Source organism: Leucoraja erinacea, chromosome 6, assembly GCF_028641065.1.
Source record: "Leucoraja erinacea ecotype New England chromosome 6, Leri_hhj_1, whole genome shotgun sequence".
Taxonomy (NCBI): domain Eukaryota; kingdom Metazoa; phylum Chordata; class Chondrichthyes; order Rajiformes; family Rajidae; genus Leucoraja; species Leucoraja erinaceus.
Genome location: NC_073382.1, coordinates 54,481,750 through 54,508,683, shown reverse-complemented (window position 1 = coordinate 54,508,683; position 26,934 = coordinate 54,481,750). Strand labels below are relative to the sequence as shown.

The following is a 26,934-nucleotide window of genomic DNA, read 5'->3' as shown; positions in this document are numbered from 1 at the left end:
TGGCCACATACTTGCTGTGTCATCTGCCCCATATGTGCGTTGGAAGTTCCATCTAGTATCAAAGCCCTGCGCCACTCTCTTCCACTCATCTGGTGTACTAGGGCAGTCCATGACTTCATCTTCATAAGCATTGATGATGGCCTCACAGGTCTCTCGGACAACCTTGCTGACGGTGTTGTGGGCAACAAGAAAGCTGTAGGAGAGGCTATTGTAGGAGTCTCTTGATGCCAGGTAGCGGAGGGTGATGGCTAGGCGCAGGCCTGGCTCCAGTGGCTTCCTCATGAAGTTCTCCTTTTTCTCCAGGAGAGGGCCCACTCGTGCCTGAAACAGCTCAGGGGGGAGCCCAGTGAAGTTTCTGAAGGCAGCCTCATCTTCTTGCTGGAGCTCAGTCATCAGGTTGTCATATCAGCCTCACCTGGGTCTCTTCAGGGACACGGGCTTAAACCACACAGACCTCTTCATGGGCTTCTTCTTCCCCATTCTTGTCCTTCTGTCTTCCTGATCTTTAAGCACGAGGGCTGCTGCAAGCAGCAGGGTTTCTTCTTCTTGTGAGAGCAATGCCCTCTGATGTTGCTCCATGATAGTCATGATGCAGAATGATGGGAAACCGTAACCTACAACCGCTTTTATAGGAAAATTGGGTGATTCCATTGTTGTGGAGGCCAAAATGACATGAATTGTCTTCAGTTGTCCTCATTTGTCGCCGACAGGGTCGTTGCTTGTTGTAGCTTGTCGCGGGTGGAGGTAGGTTGACTTTGGTTGTCATGTAGGTGGTCATAGGTTGTTGTGGGTGTGGTCGTAGGTGGATGTCCTAATGGGTCGCCAGTTGTCGGTAGCTTGCCATAGCTTGACGTCGACTAGGTGGTAGGTTGTAGCTTGTCGTAGACATTGTCGTAGGGTATTCCAGTCGCTAGTGTTTCGGTGACCTGCTTATGACTATGACAGACGCCGGCAGTCGCCTAAAAAATCTTACTATTTATTATATATAGAACATGGAACATAGAACAGTATAGCACAGGAAAATTTGGCCACCAATGTCAGTGCCGACACTTGTCACAGCTAAGATGCCAAGATTAACTCTGCCTGCACGTGATCCACATCCCTACATTCCCTGCTATATCCGTGTGCCCATCTAAAAGTCCCTAAATGCCAATATTGTATCGGCCTCCACCACCAACCCTGGCAGCATGTTCCAGGTACTCACCACCTTCTGTGTGAAATAAATTGCCCCGCACATCTCCTATAAGCTTTTCCCCTCTCACCTTAAAGCTATGGTCTATAGTATTCAATTTTTCCATCCTGGGAATAAAAGGTAATGACTGTATCCAGTCTATACCTCTCATGATTTAAAATACTTCTATCAGGTCTCCCACAACCTCCGGAGTTCCAGAGAGATAAATCCTGGTTTGTCCAACCTCTCCCTGTAGCTAATACCCCCTAATCCAGGCATCATTCTGGTAAACCTCCTCTGGATGCTTTCCAAAGCCTCCACATCCTTCCTGTAATGGAGCAACCAGAACAGTACTTAACGCTGCAAATAAATAGCGAGCAGGTGGCTGTCTATGCTTTGTGTAGTTCTGTTAATTGCTTGTTTCCTGCTCACACAATTTGAAGGACACTTAAAGATTCAATCATTCAAAATCAATTTTTAATTTCTATTTGCTTGTACATAAAAGAATGAGAGCCCAAGTAATTATTTCATGAGCCTTATTTCATGAGCCAATGTTCTTGTGTGGTAAGCGAAATAATTTAATCAAAAACCTGATCAATCAATCTGATTGCCTAGGTTTTGTTTGGTTCGCGTAGAATACCAAATTTTTTCCGTGTCCTCTGTGCATGCGACACACCTATGCACAGATGCATCCAGTTTGTGCAGCTCTAGTTAACACAATGTCGTTTTGCAAATTTGTTCCTCCATTTGTGAACCTGGCATTACACCTTGCACCTAAAACCAATCCACCAATTGCTTCTCCTACAGCTCCACCACTGATTGTCAGGCACCTTTGCCTTGCCCTATTATCCCTTTTGCCGGACCAGCTGTGGTCGCAGCCTTGGCGAGGTACCGGCCCGCAAAGTCGGACGCGGAGATCTGCTATGGGAACGGATTTGCCAGTTCTGTCTGGGCCAGAGTTCCAGAGCCCCGGCTGCAGGGGACAAGTCCAACCCATCGATCGGCACGGAAGTCCCAATGAGGTCCAGATTGACCATCACACTCAGCCTGGGCATCACATTTGTGGGTGGACTTCCGGGGAGGATTTCAAGTGCGCTCCCATAATTTCTTCCGGATTGAAGAAGGTGCCAGACCACCAGTTGCCGGAATATCGGTGGTGGATCTGTATATACCTTCACCAATTCCCGGTGTCCCAACACACCCTCCTCACACTTTTAACTGACGTTCGCTCCCAGCTTCTCTCAAGTGCAGCCCCATGACTCGTGACCCACAATCCACAACTTGATGATCGGGGGACCACAATCCTGATCTCCTCTATGTTTTGAAGGACTGTTACAATTTTTGGCCAATAAGTATTATATAAAAATACACAAAGAAAGTCTCATGTATCAAAAATCCTTTGTTGGAGAGAGATTAGAAATATTGGTTGCAATCTTTCAAAATTCCCTTGACTGGAAAGATCCCAGTGGGGAGAGGTTGGCAATGCAGGTAGCTACAAGGAATTGCAGGTGATGGATTACAAAAGAAGACAAAAAGTGCTAAGTAACTGAGCGGGTAAGGCAGCATCTCTGAACATGATGGAAAGATGACATTTCAAGATGAAACCTTTCTTCAGGTCTAAAGAAGGGTCCCAGGCCGAAACGTCACCTATCCATGTTCTTCAGAGACGCTGCCTGATCCTCTGAGTTACTCCAGCACATTGCGATCTACTTAAAAGTACCAGCCCTCTCTGGGTTATGTAGCCCAGAGTTTTATGGACACACAGTTCACATATGAATGTGCGTTGAAGAGGCCAGCGAGATGGAGTGGGATGGATTTGCCAGCTCCATAGAGGCAACAGGCATCTTCTGTCAGCGGGGAATGGTGCATTTCCGTGTGTGTTCTCTCCCAACCCCAACCCTTAAACTGCAACAACCAGGGACTGGGTCAAGTCAAGCAAAGCTGGGAGATGTCAACAGAGTTGCACACTCGCTCGCTGAATCAGCTACGCTGGATAGCGGCTGGTACTCCCGCACCTGCATCACCGTGTTGCTCTCCTCTCCCACGCCCTGTAATTGCTGACGCAAAGTGCTGAAGTAAATCAGCGGGTCAGTCAACATCTCTGGAGAACATGGATAGGTTATGTTTCAAGTCAGGACCCTTGTTCAGACTGATTGGTCATAAGTTCATAAATTTTAGCAGAATTAGGCCAAGGGCAGCATGGTGGCGCAGCGGTAGAGTTGCTGCCTTACAGCGCTTGCAACGCCGGAGACCTGGGTTTGATCCTAACTATGGGTACAGTCTACAGAGTTTGTACATTCTCCCTGTGACCGCGTGGGTTTTCTCTAACATCTTCGGTTTCCACCCACAATCCAAAGATATACAGGTTTGTAGGTTAATTGGCTTGGTATAAGTGTAAATTGTCCCTAGTGTGTGTAGGATAGTGTTAATGTGCGGGGATCGCTGTTTAGTGCAGATTCGGTGGGTCGAAGGGCCTATTTCCGTGCTGTATCTCTAAACTAAACTAAACTAAACTAAATTCAGCCCATCAAGTCTACTCCGCCATTCAATCATGGCTGGTCCATCTTTCCCTCTCATCCCCATTCTCCTGCCTTCTCCCCATAACCCTTGGCACCTGTACTTGAACAGACGGAATAATGTCCTATTTGAAAGCGCTCCATTAGCACTGCACTGGAGTATCCGCCTAGCTTTTTACACTCGAGTCTCTACATTTTGCTTTACAGGCAAAAGCAGGAGTATATGTCAGTAAATTATTTCATGCACTACTTGCTTCTTCAATGCTACACGATGAAAAATCAATGTTTTCCTGAAAGGAACAAGATAACATGATTTTTCTGTGATTTATTTTCACACTACCCGTGGATACAATACGTGTATCGACATCAGTCCTTGTGCAGTGCTTACTTGGAGCTGAGCTGGGTGAGAGGAGGTCGGGTTGATTTAAAGCGGACTGCTCTTTGGAGAGCCACAGCTCAGCCAGTATATAATGCCACAAATAGAGTGCAAGCTGTCTATTAGAGGGTGACCCACACAATTCAGAACATAGAGCAGTACAGCACAGGAACGGGCCCTTCGGCCCACAATGTTTGTGGCGAACATAATTCCAAGTTAAATTGATCTCATCTGCCTGTACATGACCCATATCCCTCTATTCCCTGCACTTCCATGTGTCTATCCAAAAGCCTCTGAAACATTATTATTGTATCTGCCTCCACCACCAATGCATTTACACTCTCTGTGTAAAAAAACCTGCCTCACACATCTCCATTATTTCCCCCTCTCACCTTACAGCTGTGCCCTCTAGTGTGTTTCGGGAACCCTGAGGGAACAGCTCAAACCCACTTTCACTGTCATTCCCCAAAGCTCCTTTCCTGTATCTTCTGATTAACAAAGCTCCTGGAAGGTGAGATGTTCCAAGTCATTCATGACTTGCAGCTTTTTGCGGGGACATCACCAGCCAGTCAGCCCTGTCAGGAATGATCTGTTGTCAGGATTGCATTGCATTTGATTCTTTAAACTTTTAGACTTTTACGCCCCTGTCCCACTTAGGAAACCTGAACGGAAACCTCTGGAGACTTTGCGCCCCACCCAAGGTTTCCGTGCGGTTCCCGGAGGTTGCAGGCGGTTGCCGGAGGTTGCAGGTAGTGGAAGCAGGTAGGGTGACTGACAAAAACCTCCGGGAACTGCACGGAAACCTTGGGTGGGGCGCAAAGTCTCCAGAGGTTTCCGTTCAGGTTTCCTAAGTGGGACAGGGGCATTAGACTTTAGAGATGTAGGCCCTTTAGAGAAACAGGCCCTTTAACCCATCAGGTCTGGGCCAACCAGCGATCACCCCCGTCCGTACACTAACACTATCCTACACATTTTCGATAATTTACAATTTTTACCAAAGCCAATTAACCTACAAACCTATATGTCATTGGAGTGTGGGAGGAAACCGGAGCGCCCAGAGAAAACCCACGCAGTCACAGTCGCAGTACAAACTCCGTACAGACAGTCCCCGTAGTCAGGATCGAATCCGGGTCTCTGGCACTGTAAGGCAGCAACTCTACTGCTGCATGCCCTAAATTCCTTAGCTTCAGGATCATTGCAGACAGTGGTGGTTTATTTATGCCACATGCCACAGTTTGGAGGATATATATAAATATTCATTCATAACTGCAAAGCCAAATTGTGTTCTCTTTAATGATTTCTCAATGGTTACATTTGTTTCTTTTTTGTCATATCGCTGGAGTGGCTCAATTTATGTCACAGTGAGTTAGATTTCATGTTAACAAATGTAGAAAGAATCTCCAGAGATGCTGCCTAACCCGATGAGTAAAGGGCCTGTCCCACGAGCATGCGACTCCATGCGGCAAGCGTGACCTAAAGGGCCTGCCCCACGAGCATGCGACTCCATGCGGCAAGCGCGACCTAACGTGGTCGCTTGAGCCGTAAGGCCTCGCGGGGCCAGTCCCACTTCGATCGCTGCAGCCGTATGGAGTTGTGCGGAGCTGGTCTCGACATCGTGCGGGGCCCCGAAAAACTGACCGTATTCAAAAATTCTGCGCGGTAACGGCCTGCCGGCACGCAGCCACCTCAATGCTGTACACACCGCCTTGACGCCGTACATCACGCGCGAACTTCCCGCGGACTTTGCTCCAACTTCATGTCACTCACTCGACCTCCGCGCGGCCCCCGCTTCTGGTTTGGTCGCGCTTGCCGCATGCTGTCGCATGCTCGTGGGACAGGCCCTTTTAGGTCGCGCTTGCCGCATGCAGGTCGCATGCTCAAGGGACAGGCCCTTTACTCTAGCACTTTGTATCCATCTTTAAAAGAATCAAACTTCACCTTGCATGGAAATATACGTTTTGCAGAGTTTAAATAGTGTAATTTCTGAGTAAGGGCACTGAGGGAACATAGAGAAACAACATAGGGAAATCACAGGCAGTGATTCTGTATTTGCATTCACTGCTTTGTTGGTCCCATGCAAAGGATAAAATGGGTTTTAGTGCTGCTGCTTTAATTGAACAAATCGTCTTTTTTAATTGTCAACCAGCTAACCATCAAGTATTCAACCATCAAACAGTAAACATTTGGAAGTAATGCCAATGATTTCTGTATTAAATCTATGTGTCTGATATATTTTACAGGCTTCATCTCTTACTGCCAATGCAATTGGTGGTGCAGTGGGTCCGAGATTGGGGGCTGCCATTGGGGAACAAGGAACAGCACCAAAGACCCAATTACCGCTCAATATGTAAGTGATAATTTCTAATTAAAGTTCTATCATGTGTATAGTGTCAGGCTTCTCGGACAAGGGGGAGACCTTGGTTTGGGACCACATTTCTTTCATGCACCACTCTTCATGAAGTCTCTTAATGGGTGGATAATGCATGGTCACTCCAGGTGACAAAGACCTTGAAATGAGGAGGAAGGAACTGCAGATGCTGGTTTACGCCAAAGATAGACCGCAAAATGCTGCAGTAACTCAGCGGGACAGGCAGCATTTCTTTAAATCCTTTAAAATGTTCTCCTGTTTTCACCTCTGAGAGCCATCATCATCTCCCTTGAAATGAGGGTCAGGTACATTTGACAACTAAATACCTCTTTTACTGTTATGCCAAACACCAGTTATCTAAATTGTCAGGCAAAAGGATCTGCTAATTATCATTAATGGATGTTAGATTATAGCTCCAAAATTAAACTTGAGTGGTGAGATTGTGCGTGATTAGTTTGATAAACTGTCTTTATTTCAATTGAATGCACTTCAGTCTATTGGCTTGCCGACAGCTAAAATCTAATGAGATACAGAACAGGACAAGTAAATACTATTATCATGGTTCAGTGGCATGGAGAACAAAAGCAAGCATGGATTGGTTGAATCAGATGGCCCATTTCTTGCTGGTTTAGTCCCCCTGCCTGGAATCACCACACACTTGCTTCCCCTTGTTTGGTATGACAGAATGATTCAGCATTGAAGAAGCAAGGAATCGCAGATGCTGGTTTGCAAAAGAAGACACCGAGTGCTGGAGTAACTCAGCGGGTCAGGCATCATCTCTGGAGGACATGGATAGGCGATGTTTTGGGTCGGGTCCTTCTTCACTCTGATTCTGCATTGAATTTGGCCTGAGGTCCAGCTATCAGCCCTATGTGTCCATCTTGTTCCATTTCCTGCTCCCTTAGCCCTGCAGGCTCTTTCAAGGTTTCAAGGTCAGTTTATTGTCACATGTAACAATTAAGGTACAGTGAAATTCAGATTACCAAATTCAGCCATACTAAAAAAAGCAGCAAGACACACAACTACATAAACGTTAACATAAACATCCACCACAGCGTATTCCCCACGTTCTTCACTGTAATGGAAGGTAATAAAGTCCAATCGCGTTTCTCTTTATTCTCCTGCGGTCGGGGCAGTCGAACAATCCACAGCCGGCAGTCGCAGTCCCTGCCGGGGCAATTGAAGCTTCAGCGTTGGGGCGGGCGAAAGCTCCTGTAGCTTGGAGTCCCCGATGTCGGTCTCTAACCAGAGACCACGGGCTCCACGATGTTAAATTCTCGCAGGCTCCCACGGTGGAACCCCTATGACGACCCCCCGACAGGGATCGCGAGCTCCGTGATGGTAAGCTCCATGAGCTCCCACGATGGAGCTCCCGGTCGATCTGCAGCAAAGGCCGCCAACTCCACGATGTTAGTGCGGACGGAGATACGATACGGGAAAAAAATCGCATCTCCGTCAAGGTAAGAGATTCGAGAAAGTTTCCCCCAATTCCCTCCCCCCACCCCCAACACTAAAGCAAGCTAAAGAACACTAAAAAACATACATTTAACACCTACAAAACAGACACGAAGAAGGAAGGGACAGACGAGGCAGCCATTGTTTGCGCCAATCGGTGAATCCTTTCAGATATTCATTCAGCTTCCATTTGAAACCTGTAATTACATAAAACATAGAATGGTACAGCACAGGAACAGGAATTTCAGCCTACAATGTCTGTGCCAAACATGAAGGCAGGTTAAACTAATCTCTTCTGTGCATGCACATGATCCCTATACCTCCATTCCCTGCATATCAATGCCTATCCAAAAGCCTCTTAAATGACCATTCCTGGCAGCAGCACGTTGCAGACACACACACTTTCTTTGTGAAATCAAAATATGCTCCGCACATCTTTAACTTTTGTCCCTCAAAACTAAGCACTCCAGCCTGATGTTTGAACTTGCCTTTTTACCTACCCTCAGCAATACAATACAGATCAATACAGAAACATTAGCAGTGTAAACATTCTCTCCTCAAGTCATGTTTAATCCTTTTGCTTATATCTTTATTTTTCACACCTCTTTCAACAAGAACATAGAACAAAGAACAGTGCAGCACAGCAACAGGCCATTTGGCCCACAATATTTATGCTGAACCTGCCATACCTGGGATTACCTGGATCAGGGACGCTTCAGAAAATTCGAACATGTGGATTGGACTTTGGACTGCTTTTGTACCCCTTGTAAATGGCACCAAAATATGGCGAGTGTGCATTTGTGGTTGTACAAAAGAATTTGACTCTGCTGTGCATATGTGATAAAAAATAACCATTGAACATGAAGCCTAATTAAACTGATGTACATGATCCATATACCTCTATTCCCTGCACTTCCATGTGCCTATCTAAAAGTCTCTTAAATGCCATTTCCTTTCTTTCATTTTCTTACATTTTCTTGCTATCTCCTCCATCTATCCCTACATAACTTTAAATATTCTGTCTTTCAACAATGACCTCTTTCTAAGGAAGTTTTTCCAGGCTACATAACAAAATTCCCACCTTCCTTGATATACTTTGTTAAATCTCTTTTCCATCCTTGCCAATATAATCTTTCCTGTAGTATGCTACGCAAAGGTGGATGCAATAAAGTATGATGCCTTTTATGAAGGATTGACTAAGGACGAAATAAAGAATCTCCTACACCTCCCAAAAACGGCAGTAAGTTCAATTGAGGCTGCACTCAGGCGGATAGTCTGTACTTTGTCTTACAGCAAGAAACGGCCTACACACCCTACTATTTCCATGCCAACCATCAAGTACTTATCTGTACTAACCCTATTGACGTACTTGGCCTGTAGCCTTCTATGCCTTGGCAATTCATGTGTTTCTCTAGATACTTAAATACATAGAGAACAGTACAGTACAGGAACAGGCCTTTTTGCTCCACAATGTCTGTGCCGAAATTGATCGCATGATAAACTAATCTCATCTGCCTGCACGTGATCCACATCCTTCCATTCCCAACGTAACCATGTACCTATCTAAAAGCCCCATAAATGCCTATATCGTTTGTGCAACCACCAGCACCCCTGGCAGCACATTCAAGCCACCCACCATCCTCTGTGTGAGAAAAAAAATGTGCCCCACAAATCTCCTTTAAACTTTGTCACTATCACCTCAAAGCTATGCCTCTTAGTCCTTGACAACAATGTTGTCTTAGGTCTCCCCCTGCCTTAGTTCATCTGTTGTTGCAACCTTCAATTATGTTATTGTTACTTTGATACATCACTGTTCCAATTCTTTCTTTGCTTGCTTCCCAATTCCCTTTACAAGTCTCTGCTGCCCATATCCTCTTTGCATTAAACCAGAGTCCCATGCTTGCTGACACACTTTGGCTTCTACCACAACAAGACCTTGCATTTAACTGACAACCTTGGTTCTAGATTTATCCATAGTTTCTCATCTCTCCATGAGTATTTATCCTGTGCTTGTCCTGAGCTTTTTTTATATCCGTGTCATTGCACATCCATATCATAAGATGTAGGTGCCTGAAATAATTCAACACAAACCCATAAAGGTGCTCGTGATAATACTTGATGCAGCAATCAGTATTTGAGAAGTAGCTTTCAAAGCATTGATGTTACACTGCTGTGTCCCGGGTAGAGGTTTTAATAACCCATATCGGCACCAGCTAATGGTTTGCCACTTGGTTATCCCATAAATTCTGTTTAAAATTTTAAACTCTGTTTTGATCTCAGAACCACTCCCTAATATCCTCAGTTTATTGCAACGCTGTCGAGTTGTGCTGAACTAACTAGTTACCGTAATCTGTAAGCAACTCTAAATTAAGGTTATTGTTACAACTGATCTTTCATGAGGGGCACACACACACACACACACACACACACACACACACACACACACACACACACACACACACACACACACACACACACACACACACACACACACACACACACACACACACACACACACATGCGTATCAAAAGCAGATGAACTAGTTTAGTTTATTGTCATGTGTACCAAGGGACAGTGAAAAGCTATTTGTTGCGTGTAACCAGTCAGCAGAAAGACTAAAACATGATTACAATCGAGCTGTCTACAGTGCGCATGCATACAGTCCACATAATATAAGGAATAATGTTTAGTACAAGGTAAAGTCCAGTAAAGTCCAATTAAAGATAGTCCAAGCTCTCCAGTTGTTGGTAGGATGGTTCAGTTGCCTGATAACAACTAATCTATCTGTAATGGACCATGCAACGATCAAGAAGATAAACAGATTTTAGAATCCTAGCAAATTTTATTACTTCTTATCCAAGAACAAATTTAAGAAAGGTGAGTCGTAGGAAAACAAAATGGAAAATGCTGAATGTGCACAGCAGGCCAGGCAGCATCTGTGGAGAGACCAACAGAGTTCATATTTCAGGCTGGACTTTCTTCAGGACTGGGATAATTTAGAACAAGAATAATGTTTAAACTTGGAGAAAAAGGTGAGAGGATTGGAAAGGACAAAGAGAATATCTGTGTTAGCACAGAGAAGACGGGTGAAGCAGATCAGGACGGATTAAGAAGGGAATTAACGGCTCGTTCATGGTAGCCTGGGAAGTTGGAAATAGATGGAGCATGGAAGAGAGGAAAAACATTGTCATGCAATCGGAAGCTCTGGATCATTGTTTCACATGGAGCAGAGCTGTTCTGCAAATCAGTCACCCAGTATGTATTTAGTTTCTCTATCATAGAGACGACCACACTGTGAACACTAAATGCCGTACATTAAAGTGGCAAGAAATGTAAAGGAATCACAGGCTCACTTGGAACAAGTGTTTGGGTCCTGGCATAATGGGAGGGGTATAGGCAAAAGTGTTGCAGCTGTTGCAGATTGGAAAGTTCCATAAGAAGGGGAATGTGTGTCGCTGGAGGAGGAAGAGAGAAGCAATGAGAAACAGTGAATGTTGAAAGGAAAATCGTGTCCATTGTTGCAAATTACATAGAATGATCCAACTAATGTAGGGTTGGGAAAAGGGAGAATCCTAAAGGGGCTGTCCCACTGCAGCAACCTAATTGGCGAGTTTAGAAGAGTTTAGAAGAGTTTGAAAAAATGTCATGTTGAAGACCTCCATCGACTATGTAGACCTCCTTCAACCTCCTTTGATATTGTTGAAGACTAACTTCAGGAAAATTGGACACCGAATAGTGGAGAGTGAAGATGACCTCCCTTCGACTTCCCTTCGACCAAGTTGAAGACTATCGACGACTACCTTCGACAACCTTCGATTGCCTTTAACTACCCTCGATTACCAACAAATAACATGCCAACCTATTACGACCTACTTCGACTAAACCTACGAGTAAAAAAAGTCTAGATTTTTTCCATGGTGACCTTTTTTTACTCGCGTGCATTTTTCAACATGTTGAAAAATACGCCGCGACCTAGCTGAGGCCTCAAGTACGCGGGGACCACTCTCAAGCATGAAGGAGAGTTACAAAGACCTCCTCGGACCTCGTGTCGATCACGCTGCCAGTATGAGTCAAGGGAAAACTCGTCAGAACTCGCGGATTAGGTCGCCACAGTGGGGCAGCCGCTTAACCTTGCCTTGAGTGTGAAAGCAAGGGCTGTGAACAGAAATCTGGAAGTGGAACAGACATGCTTGTGAGCTCCATCAACTATAGTGGAGAGGATGTCATGGTTAAGGCAAAAGACTCTTGGAAGCATTAGTTTGGGAAGTGTTATCAGAGTTGGAAAAACTGGGAGAATGGACAGGAATTCTTAAGGATGCAGAGCGGGGTGAGGATATAATCAGGACAACTAGAAGCCAGTGGGCTTGTGTGGGTCATTGGTTGTGTAGCTGGCTCCAGTTCGCCCAGGAATGTAGAAGCTTGCAGAAAGGGGTGAACACTGCCCAGTCCATCTCGGGTACTGACCTCCCCACCATTGAAGCGATTTGCAGGAGTCGCTGCCTCAAAAAGGCAGCCAGCATCATCTGAGACACACACCACCCTAGCCACAATCTAATTTCACTCCTGCCATTGGGAAGAAAGTATAGGAACCCAAAATCTGTAACGTCCAGGTTCAGGAACAGCTTTTTCCCAACAAATTGAAAATGAAAATATGGGTTGCTTTGAAATGCTGCACTGCAAAAAATATGGCGGTTGTTGGTGGTGGTAACTGCTTTTAAATGGCTGCACAGCAAAATAAAAATGTCTAATCTTGGTGGTGGTAACTGCTTTCAAAGGGCTGCACTGCAAAAAAAATGTCTGTTTTTGGTGGTGGTAACTGCTTTGAAAGGCTGCACTGCAAAAAAAAATTATGTTGTTGGTGGTGGTAACTGCTTTTAAATGGCTGCACTGCAAAAAATGGCTGTTGTTGGTGGTGGTAACTGCTTTGAAAGGCTGCACTGCAAAAAAAAACGGTTGTTGCACTTGAATTTGGTGGCCTTGCGCCCTGCTTGAAATGGTAAGAAACTGCATTTGAATTAGGTTGCATTGCACCCTGCTTCAAATGGAATTTTAAGGCATAGCCATGAGTCAACAGCTATCCCACCAGCTGTTAGTGAGCTGCCAGCACATCAGGCTTGAGTGACGAGCTGCCACCCCAAGAATCCATTTGGCCCACAATGTCCATACTAACCAGTCCCTTCAGCCCACTGTACCCATACTAGCACTCCAGAAAGCCCCCCGCCCCACTGGCCACCAATATTGGAATTGTTGTAGAGGTGGGATATTGCATTGTGGGGACCAGCCCTCCCATGTGAATATGGGACCCAACGGGTCCCACTTAGTCTAGTATATTACAAAAACTCTCATCTTGTTTGTTAGTATGTCTGTGTGTCTGTCTGTGATCCTGTTCCTGAAATTATGCCAAAATGCTACATGATAGAGCTACAATCTTTGGCCCATCTTACTCGCCATTGCCCTGGTGTGTGGTGTATCAAGTTTTGTTCAGATTGATAGTATATTTTACAAGTTATTCACATTTTACACTTTACAAGTTATTTTACAAGTTATTCACATTTTAAACTTTGACAAAAATCATTTGAATTGCACTGGCAGTTAGCAACGTCTGATGTCACAATGGGATCTCAAATTGCCCATCAGCAGTGTTCCACCCCACAATGACATCACAATAGGATCTCATTTACATGTAAAAAAAATACATGTTCACAAACACAGCAGCGTTCCATTCAGATTGATGTTATATTTTACGTTATTCACATTTTAAACTTTTAAAAAATCACTTTTCACTTAAAAAAAATCAAACTTTTCACTTTAAAACTTGCCCTTCCCATTACAATGTTAACAAATGATAGGACTCCCAGTGCAATGAGAGATTTGTTACATTGTTGTAAGGAGGAAGAGGGAGTGGGGGAGGGGAGGGGAGGGGAGCGATGAGGAGTGGGGAAGCAGGGAGATAGAGGGAGGTAGAGGGGGGTGGGTGGTTATGGAGGGAGGGAGGGAGTGACTGAGGGTAGGGGAAAGGAGAGGGAGGGAGAGAGGGAGAGGGGAGGAGGAGAGTGGAAAGAAGAGGAAGGGTGAAGAGGAGGGGGAGGAAGTACTGGGGATGAGGGGAAATGGAGGATGATAGGGGTAGGAAGAGGGATGGCGAGGCACACTTGGGGAGGGGAGCCATGACTCAGGTCACAACGGGGATCTCTGGCGTCACAATGGCAACCTGTCAGCCGTGCTTGCACAGTTGGGGGCTATGGGTGGAATATTGCGTTCGGGGACCAGCCCTCCAGTGTGACAGGGACCCAACGGGTCCCACTTGGTCCAGTATGACAATAAAACTCTCTTGACTTGAGATGAAGTCAGAGGAGTTGACTAAAGGGAAATGTCAGAAATTAATCAGGTTTAAATAACAGTGTAGCAAATGGTGAATAAACCGTAGTTGTGTATGAGAACAGAGAGCATCACCAAGATGGATAAATGTCCCAGTAGAAAGACTGCTTTCCAATTGGAACCTGTGGAAATAGTTGTTAAATATAATACTTACTAAAATAACTGAGATTTTGAGCAGTTAGCACAAATTCTGGAACACTCAGATATAACATTTTAACAGAAAATCACCTCAGACACAGTTTTGATTTATTTTTTACTTCTAACGAATCAATGTGGGATTATGTAAATGATGTACACATTAGTAAAGAAAAATGCAATCTTAATTCACGATGGCTTACAATATCAGCGTGCAGCACATGTGTTCCATCTAATTATCAAACAATTCTGTGAGCTTGGGCCAATCAAGCATAATTCCTTGCTCCTACATTACATGGTGAATCATGCTGAAGCTTATTAAAGTGAGCACACCTTCAGGGCTTTCATATAATAGTCTGATTTCACGCTACATACCATTATAAATCCCGGGCAATGAGATGTCATTTCTCTGAACCAATTGGCGAAAGGCTAAAATGCAAAAGTTGGTCATTTACTAACGCTGATCGTGTTTAGTGGAACATATTGTAGCTGGAGATAAGTTATATTTTCCAAATTATGTTGATCAGCATTACTCAGTTATCATCTAACTTTATTAAAATACAATATTTATCATTTATTGTGATGGCTTGGTGACAGAAAATTTAATAACCATTCAGAAATGCCCAGGAAACATAATGTATTGGTAAATTATTGAACTTGTTCTCATTGCTGTTCTAATCCACAATCCAGGAATCAAATCTATAAACCTGGGAAAAAAAATAATTTACTTGAAGACGTCTATGTCCATAATGGGCCTGTCCCACTTAGGCGATTTTTTGGGCGAAAACAGACGACTGCCACAACATTTTCAACATGTTAAACAATTTTGGCAACAGTGGCGACAATATTTGCTGTCGTAGGTTGTCGCCGATTGTCGCCAAGTGTCGTAGGTGAATTCCATTAAAATGAGTCCCTGGCAGTCGCCTCAAGAGTCGCATAAGTGAGACAGGCCCAAAAGGCACCCCAAAGCATTTCAGTCAATCAACTACTTTTTAAATTGTTACTGTTTGCTTCGAGGGCAAATGATGTGTTAATTTGCACATATAATTAGAGATCAGTATGTGAACCGACCAAGACTTTAGGATATAGCCTCGTGCCTGTTGGAAATCGCACAGCATTTTCCTAAGGTTACACTAATCTTAAATTGTCAGTCACGCATCAGCCATTATGCTGCAGAAATTCAGCTATATTCCAAACAACAATGGGATAAAGTCAGTGAAAAATAACATTGATGCTATTATTCATAACGTGGCTTTTGGTGTTAAACAAAAATAGACTTCACGAACTTAAGCTTTTTTGTCTTCCTGCAAGTGTCACCAGCAAATTAAGTTCCTAGGAATAAATATTCTCATCAATTTGTCTGGGAAACATAGCAACATAGAAAATAGGTGCAGTAGGCCCTTTGAGCCAGCACCGCCATTCAATATGATCATGGCTGATCGTTTAAAATCAGTACCCCGTTCCTGCTTTTTCCCCATATCCCTTGATTCCGTTAGCCTTTCCCCATATCCCTTGATTTCTTGGCCACAGCCACATCGAAGCTGTGGCCTGGAAATCACACCAACACTTAGGCTTAGGAAGTTCAGCATGTTTCCAACAACCCTCATCAGCTTCTACAGATACATCGTAGAAAGCATCTTAGTGGGATGCATCACAGTATGGTTTGGTCCATGGCCTGCTCCATCCAGGACTGCAAGAAATTGCAGGTGTGGACTTAGTCCAGACCGCCCTTCCATTTACTCCATTGGCCCCATCTACACTTCACGCTGATGCAAGGCCACCAGCAAAACCCAGTACTGGTCACTTACCTCTTCTCCCCTATCCCATCGAGCAGGAGCTACAGAAGGTTGAAAATGCATACGTCCAGATTTAGGGACAGTTTCTTCCCAGCTGTTATAACCATATAACAATTACAGCACGGAAACAGGCCATCTCGGCCCTACAAGTCCGTGCCGAACAAATTTTTTTTCCCCTTAGTCCCACCTGCCTGCACTCATACCATAACCCTCCATTCCCTTCCCATCCATATGCCTATCCAATTTATTTTTAAATGATACCAATGAACCTGCCTCCACCACTTCCACTGGAAGCTCATTCCACACCGCTACCACTCTCGAGCAGTCTGAATGGTCCTCTCAGCTGAATGGTCCTCTCATCAGCTAGAGTGCAGTCCTGACCTCCCATCTACCTCATTAGAGACCTTTGAACTATCTTAATCAGACTTTAACATTATATCTTTGGACTATTGTAAACGTCGTACCCTTTAACCTTTACCTGTGCACTGTGGGTGGCCTGATTGTAGAGTTTAGCATTTAGTTTATTATTGTCATGTGTCCCGAGGTACAACAAAAAGCTTGTTCTTTGTGTGCTATCCAGTCAGCAAAAAGGCTATACATGATTACAATCAAGCCATCCCTCGTGTACAGATACTGAATAAAGGGAATAATGTTTTATGCAGGATAAAGTTCAGTAAATAAAGATAGTCCAAAGGTCTCCAGTGAAGGCAGGTACGGGATACTGAGTTGGATGATCAGCCATGATCATATTGAATGGCGGTGCAGGCTCGAAGGGCCGAATGGCCTACTCCTGCACCTAATTTCTATGTTTCTATGTTTCTATGAAGTAGATGTATAGTCTTTTCTTTGACTGGAGAGCACACAAGTAAAAGCTTTTCACTGCACCTTGGTACATGTAACGATAATAAACAAAGCTTAATAGTTGAGGTGGTTTTAACAGGATGGGAGAACGCAATGACCTGCAAGAATGACATAGCTACCAGTGGAATGAGCACCTCAACTATTCCTCTCTTCCCTGCGTAAGCATTGTAGGAACTTCAGTGTCAACTAGCTGGATATAGATATTCTAGAAGATGGAACAAAGTTTAATACTAACAAACACACACTGATGTGCGTGCACACACGTACGTAAGCACACATGCACACGTACACACACGCACCCACACACGTGACTTTCCAAAGTTTAAAAACATGTTTTTTTCATGAGCACCGGTGACAAAATGATTCACTATCTCCTCATGGAGAGCCCGAGAGCGTAAGACTCATGGCAGTAATTATTTTAGTCTTTATGACCTGATGCAACCTTACTATTCAAACCATTTCTCACAATGTTACAGGATAATAGCCATCTTTTCAAATAGAAATGCATTTCATTCTATAGGTTGCAGTAAAAGTGAAGACGGCTCTGTTTAAAGCACATCTGAGCCAAGAATATTGGCCAAGAATTTGCAATGCCACATAAAAGGTGCGCTATTTGATTGTAGCGTGAGATGCCGATTACATCTTGGTTGTGGTCCCACAGCAGCCAACTTCAAGAGTGCCCGAGGCCCAAAGGGAAATCAGGCCAGACATGGATGCTGAGCTGAAGTCACAGTCAGGGCCGGGATGGGGGCGAGTTAACCAGGCTCAAATCTGGCCCTCCTTCGGGAAGGTCAAGAGGTTTGGGAGTTGTGATAGGCACACAGAAATTTATTCTCTCAGATAGCTGTGAATATTTGGAATTTTCTTCCCCTATGGGTGGTAGAGGCTGAATCATCAGATATATGTCAGGTGGTGATAGATCATTATTTGAAAGATCTTCTTCAGTCAGTGTATTTATGTAAGACGGTGGTGAGGCCACATTTAGGGTATTGTGTTCATTTTTAGGCACCATGCTTTAGAAAGATGTAATAATAATAATAATAATAATAATAATAATAATAATAATAATAATAATAATAATAATAATAATAATAATAATAATAAAAAATAAACTTTATTGATCCCCTCAGGGAAATTCAGAAATTCAGGTGTTTTTCCAGCTTGTTGTCAAGCTGGAAAGGGTTGCAGAGAAGGGTTGCAGAGAAGATTTACGAGGTTGTTGCCAGGACTCAAGGGCCTGAGCTACAGGGAGCAGTTGAGCAGGCTAAGACTCTATTCCTTCAAGCGCAGAAGAATGAGGGGTGATCTTATAGAAGTGTACAAAATCATTAGCGGAATAGATCAGGTCAACGCACACAGTTTGTAACCCAGAGTAGAGGAATCAAGAACCAGAGAATATAGGTTTGGGTCAAAGATATGGATTGAGCACAAGCAGGTGGGACTAGTGTAAATGGGACATGTTAGTCGGTGCAGGCAAGTTGGGCCTATGGACTATGACTGAGGAATTGAATGTAATGTGGAACTCACATAGAAGATGAGGCGAGGCCAGAGATCAGACATGATCAGTTAGAGAGCTGGAAGCCATGGGGTATGAGATGGAGGCGCAGGCAGTCCCCGAGGAAGCAAGTGTGGCTGTGGTATCAAGTCTGGGTAAAGATGTGGTCATACAGTTGGAGGGCAGGGGGGATCACAGAGGGTGTGCAGTTAGAGAGATGGAGGCGCAGGCAGGCCTACCTGAATAACCTACCTGAACTCCCGGTGGCTCAGCACTTCAACTCCCCCTCCCATTCCCAATCCGACCTCTCTGTCCTGGGTCTCCTCCATTGCCAGAGTGAGCAACACCGGAAATTGGAGGAACAGCACCTCATATTCCGCCTGGGTTGCTTGCGTCCGGTGGCATGAACATTGAATTCTCCCAATTTTGCTAGCTGTCTCCTCCCCTTCCTTAACCCTTGAGCTGTCTCCTCCCATCCCCCTGCCCTTGGGCTCCTCCTCCTCCCTTTTTCCTTCTCCCCCCCCCACCCCCCATCAGTCTGAAGAAGGGTTTTGGCGCGAAACGTCGCCTATTTCCTTCGCTCCATAGATGCTGCTGCACCCGCTGAGTTTCTCCAGCATTTTTGTGTACCTCAGACATGATCATATCAGTTTTGCATTTCAGATACATGGCCCTATACGCCTACAAGCCACAGAAGGTCGATGAATTGGAGCTGCGGAAAGGAGAGATGTACCGAGTTATTGAGAAATGCCAGGACGGATGGTTCAAAGGCACTTCACTGAGGACAGGAATGTCTGGTGTTTTTCCTGGGAACTACGTAACTCCTGTGTCCAGGTGGGTGCATCGACAGACGGGGCATTATTGAGAGCAGCTACAGCGGTTTGTCACCCCACTGTGTGATCTCAACGAAGCTGTCGTGAAATAGGAGGGATTGGAAGCAAGGGGAATAACAGTTCTGGGGCATTCACCATTGTTAAAGTTACTAGATAAGTTGTTGATCTTGACCTATTTCCTTGGAACGCAGGAGAAGGAATGATCTTATAGACGTGTACAAAATCGTGAGAGGAATAGAGTCTCTTGCCCAGAATTGCCCAGAATCAAGAACCAGAGGACATAGGTTTAAAGTGAAGGGAGAAAGATTTAATATGAACCTGAGGGGCAAGTTTTTCACACAAAGGGTGGTGGGTGTATGAAATGAGCTGCCGGAGGAGGTAGTTGAGGCAGGTACTATCGTAACGTTTAAGAGCCATTTAGACAGGTACATGGATAGGATAGGTTTGGAGGAATATGGGTTAAACACAGGCAGGTGGGAATAATGTAGATGGGACATGTTGATCAGCATGGGCAAGGTGGGCCATAGGGCCTGTTTACACGTTGTATGACTATAACATAGTCGGCAAAAACTCGGCAAAAACGGGAAAGCAGACTATTATCTAAATGGTGGCAGATTGGGAAAGGGGGAGATGCAGCGAGACCTGGGTGTCATGGTACACCAGTCATTGAAGGTAGGCATGCAGGTGCAGCAGGCAGTAAAGAAAGCGAATGGTATGTTAGCTTTCATTGCAAAAGGATTTGAGTATAGGAGCAGGGAGGTTCTACTGCAGTTGTACAGGGTCTTGGTGAGACGCCACCTGGAGTATTGCGTACAGTTTAGGTCTCCTAATCTGAAGAAAGACATTCTTGCCGCAGAGGGAGTACAGAGAAGGTTCACCAGATTGATTCCTGGGATGTCAGGACTGTCTTATGAAGAAAGACTGGATAGACTTGGTTTATACTCTCTAGAATTTAGGAGATTGAGAGGGGATCTTATAGAAACTTACACAATTCTTAAGGGGTTGGACAGGCTAGATGCAGGAAGATTGTTCCCGATGTTGGGGAAGTCCAGGACAAGGGGTCACAGCTTAAGGATAAGGGGGAAATCCTTTAAAACCGAGATGATGAGAACTTTTTTTCACACAGAGAGTGGTGAATCTCTGGAACTCTCTGCCACAGAGGGTAGTTGAGGCCAGTTCATTGGCTATATTTAAGAGGGAGTTAGATGTGGCCCTTCTGGCTAAGGGGATCAGGGGGGGTATGGAGAGAAGGCAGGTACAGGATACTGAGTTGGATGATCAGCCATGATCATATTGAATGGCGGTGCAGGCTCGAAGGGCCGAATGGCCTACTCCTGCACCTAATTTCTATGTTTCTATGTTTCTATAACTCTCTATGGCTCTATTTTCTATTAAAATAGGAAAGAATAATGAGGGCTAATAACTAGTAAATAGGGATGTGGATTGTGCTAATGTGGTGATAGGGAACTGCAAACAAAGCCTAAAAGTTGAGACATGGAATACAGCAGTGACGATACCCAAGTTTCAGGAACTTCATTAATTATGTTATAACCTGCACCCATTGTTGTAACAGAAAATTGGATCTACTGTCAAAGTTAGACTTGTGGATCATCATTTTATACTGTCATCAGACCTAGTTTGTCACCTAATTACGTATTTTGGTCACCTCCATTCTGTAATCAAGACCTAGTTTTACTGTTAATCAAGTTTCTGTGTAATCCTGTCAACTGAGAATCTAAAAGCTCTATTAAAGTCATGCTCAGCAGATCAGCTTTGAATGGTCTCCTGATGTTCACCAGTTTGAATAAACAGCCCATAACTTCAAACAGCAACTCTGAATGGCCTTTTCATTTGCTTCTACATTTTCTATTAACAATATCATTAGTTTAGTTTAGAGAGACAGCATGGAAGCTCGTCCTTCAGCCCACCGTGTTCTCTCAAACACTCGATCTTTATTATAGGCACCAGATAAGTTGTTGATGTTGAACTATTTTCCATCAACAATTTCATTGGCTTAGTTTAGAGATACAGCATGGAAACAGGCTCTTCGGCCCATCAAGTTCACACCAACCCTTGATCACTGTTATAGGCATTTGATAAATTGTCAATCTTGAACTATTTTCCATAAACGATGTCATTAGTCTAGTTTAGAGATACAACATAGAAACAGACCCTTCAGCCCACCAATCCACCCTGACCATTCACTCACACTAGTTCTATGTTATCCCACTTTCTCATCCACTCCATACCCCTCACAAAGGCCAAGTAACTTACAAACCCACATGTCTTTGAGATGTTGAAGGAAACCGGATGACTCCAAGGAACCCTACACGGTCACAGAGAGAATTTGCAAACTCTGCAAAGACAGCATCCAAGGTCAGGATCGCACCTGGGTTTCAGGTGCTCCGAGGCAACAGGTCTGCCAAGTAAATTAAAATGACTGTGTGCAGAGATTCAATTGGTCATGTTATGTGTCTTGTTTTAGGGCTCCCTTTGGAGGAACTCAGCCAAGAAATGCAGTAACGGTAGGCGCCACCCAAACCATGAAAGGAAGCCCTTCAGCAGGCCACCCAGCAGTAACCTGTCTGATGAACAATGGAGTGAGGCCCATTCCTCCCATTGCAAGTCCTCCTGTTCAGCCCCAGCTCCATACATCCAGTCCACAGCTCAACAACTGCCTACGATATTCAGGACAACAAACTGTCAACCAAGCCCGCAGTGCAATGCAGATGGGTAAGTGATGCCTCTATGCTTTGTTCCAAATATTATGCATCTTTGCAATGCATTTGTCTAAATGGAATACTGCTCTGCATTTGTGTGGCAGAGAAACTGATCTGAAATGTTATATTCACTGCAAATAAGTAGAGCCTGCAACGCCACCAGGACAACGGGCCTTATGGCCGATCGTACTTAAAGCAACTGGGACTTTGTAAATGCCGCCAAAACGGGCGACTCTTGTATATTGTTTAAGTGGATTATTTCTATTGTACTTTATACTTAATCTAGGATTGTGCTTATGTATACTGTAGTAATACTTTGCTGAACTGTATGCGAAAAAAATAAAATATTTCACTGTACCTCGGTACATGTGACAATAAAGACCATTAAACCAATGAATCAATGACTATTCCCCCTATTCATCCATGCTATTGCTTATACTCCTTGTGGACCTCCCACCACTGTACATCATATTTTCCTACCTCACCTGCTAACCTGCTCTTAAATATACAGTATCTATGCTTTGCAGATGTTCTACTCATTACATCGAACATAGAACACAGAATAGTACAACACAAAAACAGGCTCTTCAGCCCACAATGTCTGAACATGATGCCGACTATCGTATAACTGCACATAACCCAAATAGAGTTATGGGTTATGTGCAGTTCAGCATATCTATATTTATATCCATGTGTTTTTTAAATGCTACTAACATATCTGCTTCACCCACCATCCCTGGCAGTTAGAAACATTTGCCCTGCACTTCTCCTCTAAACTTTGCTCTTCTCAATGCAGTCATATTTATATTTAGCAATGTTGTCATATCTATCGTTGCATTTATCATTTTGGATACTGTTTACTCTAAGAGCATTATGTGAACAAGGAATGTCATTACATTTTGCTGTGTGTGATAACAAAGTGATCTGCAATCTGTAAGGTCCACATTATCACCACTTTCATATAGCTTCCATGAAGTTACTTTAACTCCAGTGCAACCAACTGTTAAACAAGTCACAGGTTGACTCCGATAAGTATCCCCCAAAGGATAATTGGACTAAGGCAGGGAGATGCCAAATGAAATATTTGACAAACTTTGCAATATATTAAAGAAAGCTGTAATAAACACACAAAGGATCTGACATGATACAGGTCAAAGTAGTTTGCTTCTTTGTGTCTTATGCTCAATACATAATCTATTTCCTCCTTCGAAAAGACCAGCTGACTCTATGTATACTTCCAATGTATCATATTTTTTATTACTGAAGATAATTTTTGCCAATATTTCAGAAATTGATTTATATGATTCCATCAATTTATAATACAGCTCCCTGACTACAACTGAGTGAATAAATCACATGCAGTTTCTATTACATATGTTTCTGGAGACCTCTAGATTCCAAACAGCACATGGACACGAAGGAACTTTCAACTGAACACAGCTCCATGTCAATACTGAAAATTCTGGTCTTTTAGTATGTGTTTTGACAATAAGTAACTAATTCATGATTTTTCTTTTTATTTATAGTATAACATTTTTGCTTCAGTAACAATGCTTGGAGCTCAGGAGGATGAGGGGTGATCGTATAGGGGTGTATAAGATAATGAGGGGAATAGATAGGGTCAATAAATAAGGTAAATTTCCCTACTTTTACCCAGTGTTGGGAACCCGAAGACATAGGTTCAAGGTGAGGGGGGGAAGATTTAATAGGAACCTGAGGTGCAACATTTTTACACAAAGGGGTGGTAGATGAATGTAATGAGCTGTCAGAGGAGGTATTTGAGTTAGGTACTTTCACAATGTTTAAGACACATTTGGACTTGTAGAATAGGCTTAGAGGGATGTGGGCTAAATGCAGGCAGGTGGGACTAGTGTGGACGGGGCATGTTTGCCGGTGTGTGGATAAGTTGGGCTGAAGGGCCTGAAATAATGCTTGCATTTTTCATGTGAATGCAATCCAAATTATATGATAAGGACTGAAGAGGAAGGACTGGTCTTCCACATCCATCTCCTGCATTACTTTTGAACCTCTATTAAAATGATCCCAGCTCCTGACAATTGCACAATATAAGGCACAGCGGGAGAACAAGATTACTTTATTAAAATAAATGGCTTTCTTTGCTCATGAAAGCAAGACTTTTCTTCTGCTATGTGGTTTATTTTACTCTTTAAATGTTATGAATGTTTCTTTGATATGATGGTCTTGTCATCTGCTGCTAATGTCTTCACGGAAAGCATAATGAAAGTGCAGCATTTCAGATAACTAGTAATATCCTGGAGATCTCAGCAGGAGCAATACATCCATGTTTTTTTCCAATTAAATTCAAGGCTTGAATGGCTTAATAAGACAAAGCAGTGAACTAAATAATTTCAAAGAGCATCAAATATGAGAAAAGTGTTTTGTCTGGGGCACTACAGTGGCACAGCCACCAGAGCTGCTGCCACACAGCGCTGGAGACCAAGATTTGATCCTGGCCGAAAGTGCAGTCTTCATGGAGTTTGCACATTCTCCATGTGATCAAATGTGTTTCCGCCGGGTGCTCCGGCTTCCTCCCTCGTCCCAAAGATGTGCAGGTTTGTTGGTTAATTTCGCCCCTAATGCATAGGGGATGCACACTGAAGTGGGATAACATAGAACTAGTGATCGATTGCCGGTGTGGACTCGGTGGGCTGAAGGGTCTGTTTCCATGCAGTATCTCTAAACAAATCTAAACAGGCTTTTATGGGGAAGTTGGATATGCAGCATTTAAGATATCAAATGTAACCAGGAGAATCCCAGGCATTGTTTGTTGAGAATCTGGCACTTACTCCATCAGAATTTCTGATCAGGAGACTTAGAAGGCTTAGGAAGTTCTGCCTGTCCTCAACAACTCTCAGCAATTTATACAAATGCGGCATAGAAAGCATTCTATCTGGTTTCATCACAGCACGATTTGGGAACAGCTCCATCCAAAACTGCAGGAAATTGCAAATGAACAATGAATACAGCCCAGACCATCGCACAAACCCACCTCCCTTCCATTGACTCCTCTGCACTTCATGTTGCCTTGGCAAGCCCACCAACATAATCAAGGATGACTCTCACCCCAGACATTTCCTCTTCTACCCTCTCCCAGCAGTCAAGAGACAGAAATGTGAAAACGCATGCCTCCAGATTCAGGGACAATTTATTCCTAGCTGTTATCAGGCAACTGAACCATGCTTTCACCGACATGCCTTCACCAACTACACCTGTCATCTACTTCATTTGAGACCCTCGGACAATCTTTAATTGGACTTTACTGAACTTTATCTTGCACTAAATGTTATTCCCTTATCATGTATCTGTACACTGTGGATAGCTTGATTGTAATCACGTACAGTCTTTCCACTGAGTGGATAGCACGCAAATAAAATGTTTTTCACTGTACCTTGGTACACTTGCCAATATATTAAACTAAACTAAACTAAAAACTAAAATTATATTGTGTATACGTTTCTCGTTTCGATTTTTGTGTTTTAATATGAAATTTTTAATTTTTGAGCATCAACATTATCTGAAAATAATCTGAGGAAATAACATCTTTGATATTTGCCACAAACCAAGGGTACTCTCTAACCAACCCTTTCACTCTGCCTTCCATTTTGTTTCTGCAGTCCACCCTGCTGTTCAAGTGCTTGATCGTCCAACTGCTACTGTGCCTCCACTGAGAACACAAAGTCCTCCCACCCGAATCCCCGCCACTGTGGTGAGACCGCAGCCTGTGACCTCCCCACAACACACTCACCAAACCTCCGGATCTCCTAATAATAGACCAGCCATTTCACTCACCTCTGCAGCTGTTGCAATCACTCCACCAAATGTTAACGCAGCCAACCTGAATGGAGATATAATGTGTGGACCAGCATGTTCCTCGATCACCTCCAGCCCATCAAACTCTGCACCAGCAGTACCCAAACTGGAAGAGCGGAAAATTGAAAGGGTGAGTCTTGCCATTAGATTTTTCATGGTGGGACTTTCATCTCACCTTCCTTGTACATTAGGGATAACGTTCTTGTGATAATGAAAGACTGGTCATCAGATTGCACCGAATATTTCAATGTGTAAGATTGACTACAAAACTTGTGGACCTTTCACAAAATCACTCACATATTTAGCTTGGAGAAACAAGGAACTGCAGATACTGGTTTACGGAAAAAAAAAGACACAAAGTGCTGGAGTAACTCAGCGGGTCAGGGAGTATCTCTGGAGAAAAGGAATAGGTGGCATTTCGGGACAAGACGTCACCTACCTATGTTCTCAGGAGATGCAGCCTAACCCGATGTATCTTTTTTCACATACAGTATTTAGCTTTATTGGTTAAAGCATTTAAAGCATGGGAATGGCACAGTGGCGCAGCAGTAGAGTTGCTACCTTACAGTGCCAGACACCCGGGTTTGATCCTGACTATCGGTGCCGCCTGTATGGAATTTGTACGTTCTCCCCGTGATTGCTTGGGTTTCCCCTGGGTGCTCCTGTGTCCTCCCACACTCCAAAGACGTTTAGGTTTGTAGGTTAATTGGCTTCTGCAAATTGTAAATTGGCCCTAGAGTGTAGGATAGTGCTAGTGTACGGGGATTGCTGGTCGGCGCGGGCTCCGTAGCTGAAGGGTCTGTTTCCATGCTGCATCTCGAATCTAAACTAAATTAAACATTTTGTGCTGTTGACACCAAGATATTTCATCTGAAAATAACTACTTGATTTTGGATTGCGCGGCCAATGATTTCTAATCAGGTAGAGTTCTAGATTGGGTCCTTGGTCTTGTGCCCCACTTACAATTCAGCACACCAGTAAGTTCTGTGTGTGTTCTG

General features: G+C 43.8%; 1 protein-coding gene across 1 annotated transcript in view; it reads left to right on the top strand.

The window, feature by feature from the left end:
- LOC129698154 (E3 ubiquitin-protein ligase SH3RF3-like) overlaps nucleotides 1-26,934 on the top strand; it is a 279,328-nt gene that overhangs the window by 238,203 nt on the left and 14,191 nt on the right. The window contains exons 5-8 of the mRNA XM_055637083.1: nucleotides 6,304-6,410; nucleotides 19,216-19,386; nucleotides 21,871-22,118; nucleotides 25,741-26,066. Of these exons, the coding sequence (XP_055493058.1) occupies nucleotides 6,304-6,410; nucleotides 19,216-19,386; nucleotides 21,871-22,118; nucleotides 25,741-26,066 (852 nt within the window). The remainder of the gene's footprint in view (nucleotides 1-6,303; nucleotides 6,411-19,215; nucleotides 19,387-21,870; nucleotides 22,119-25,740; nucleotides 26,067-26,934) is intronic.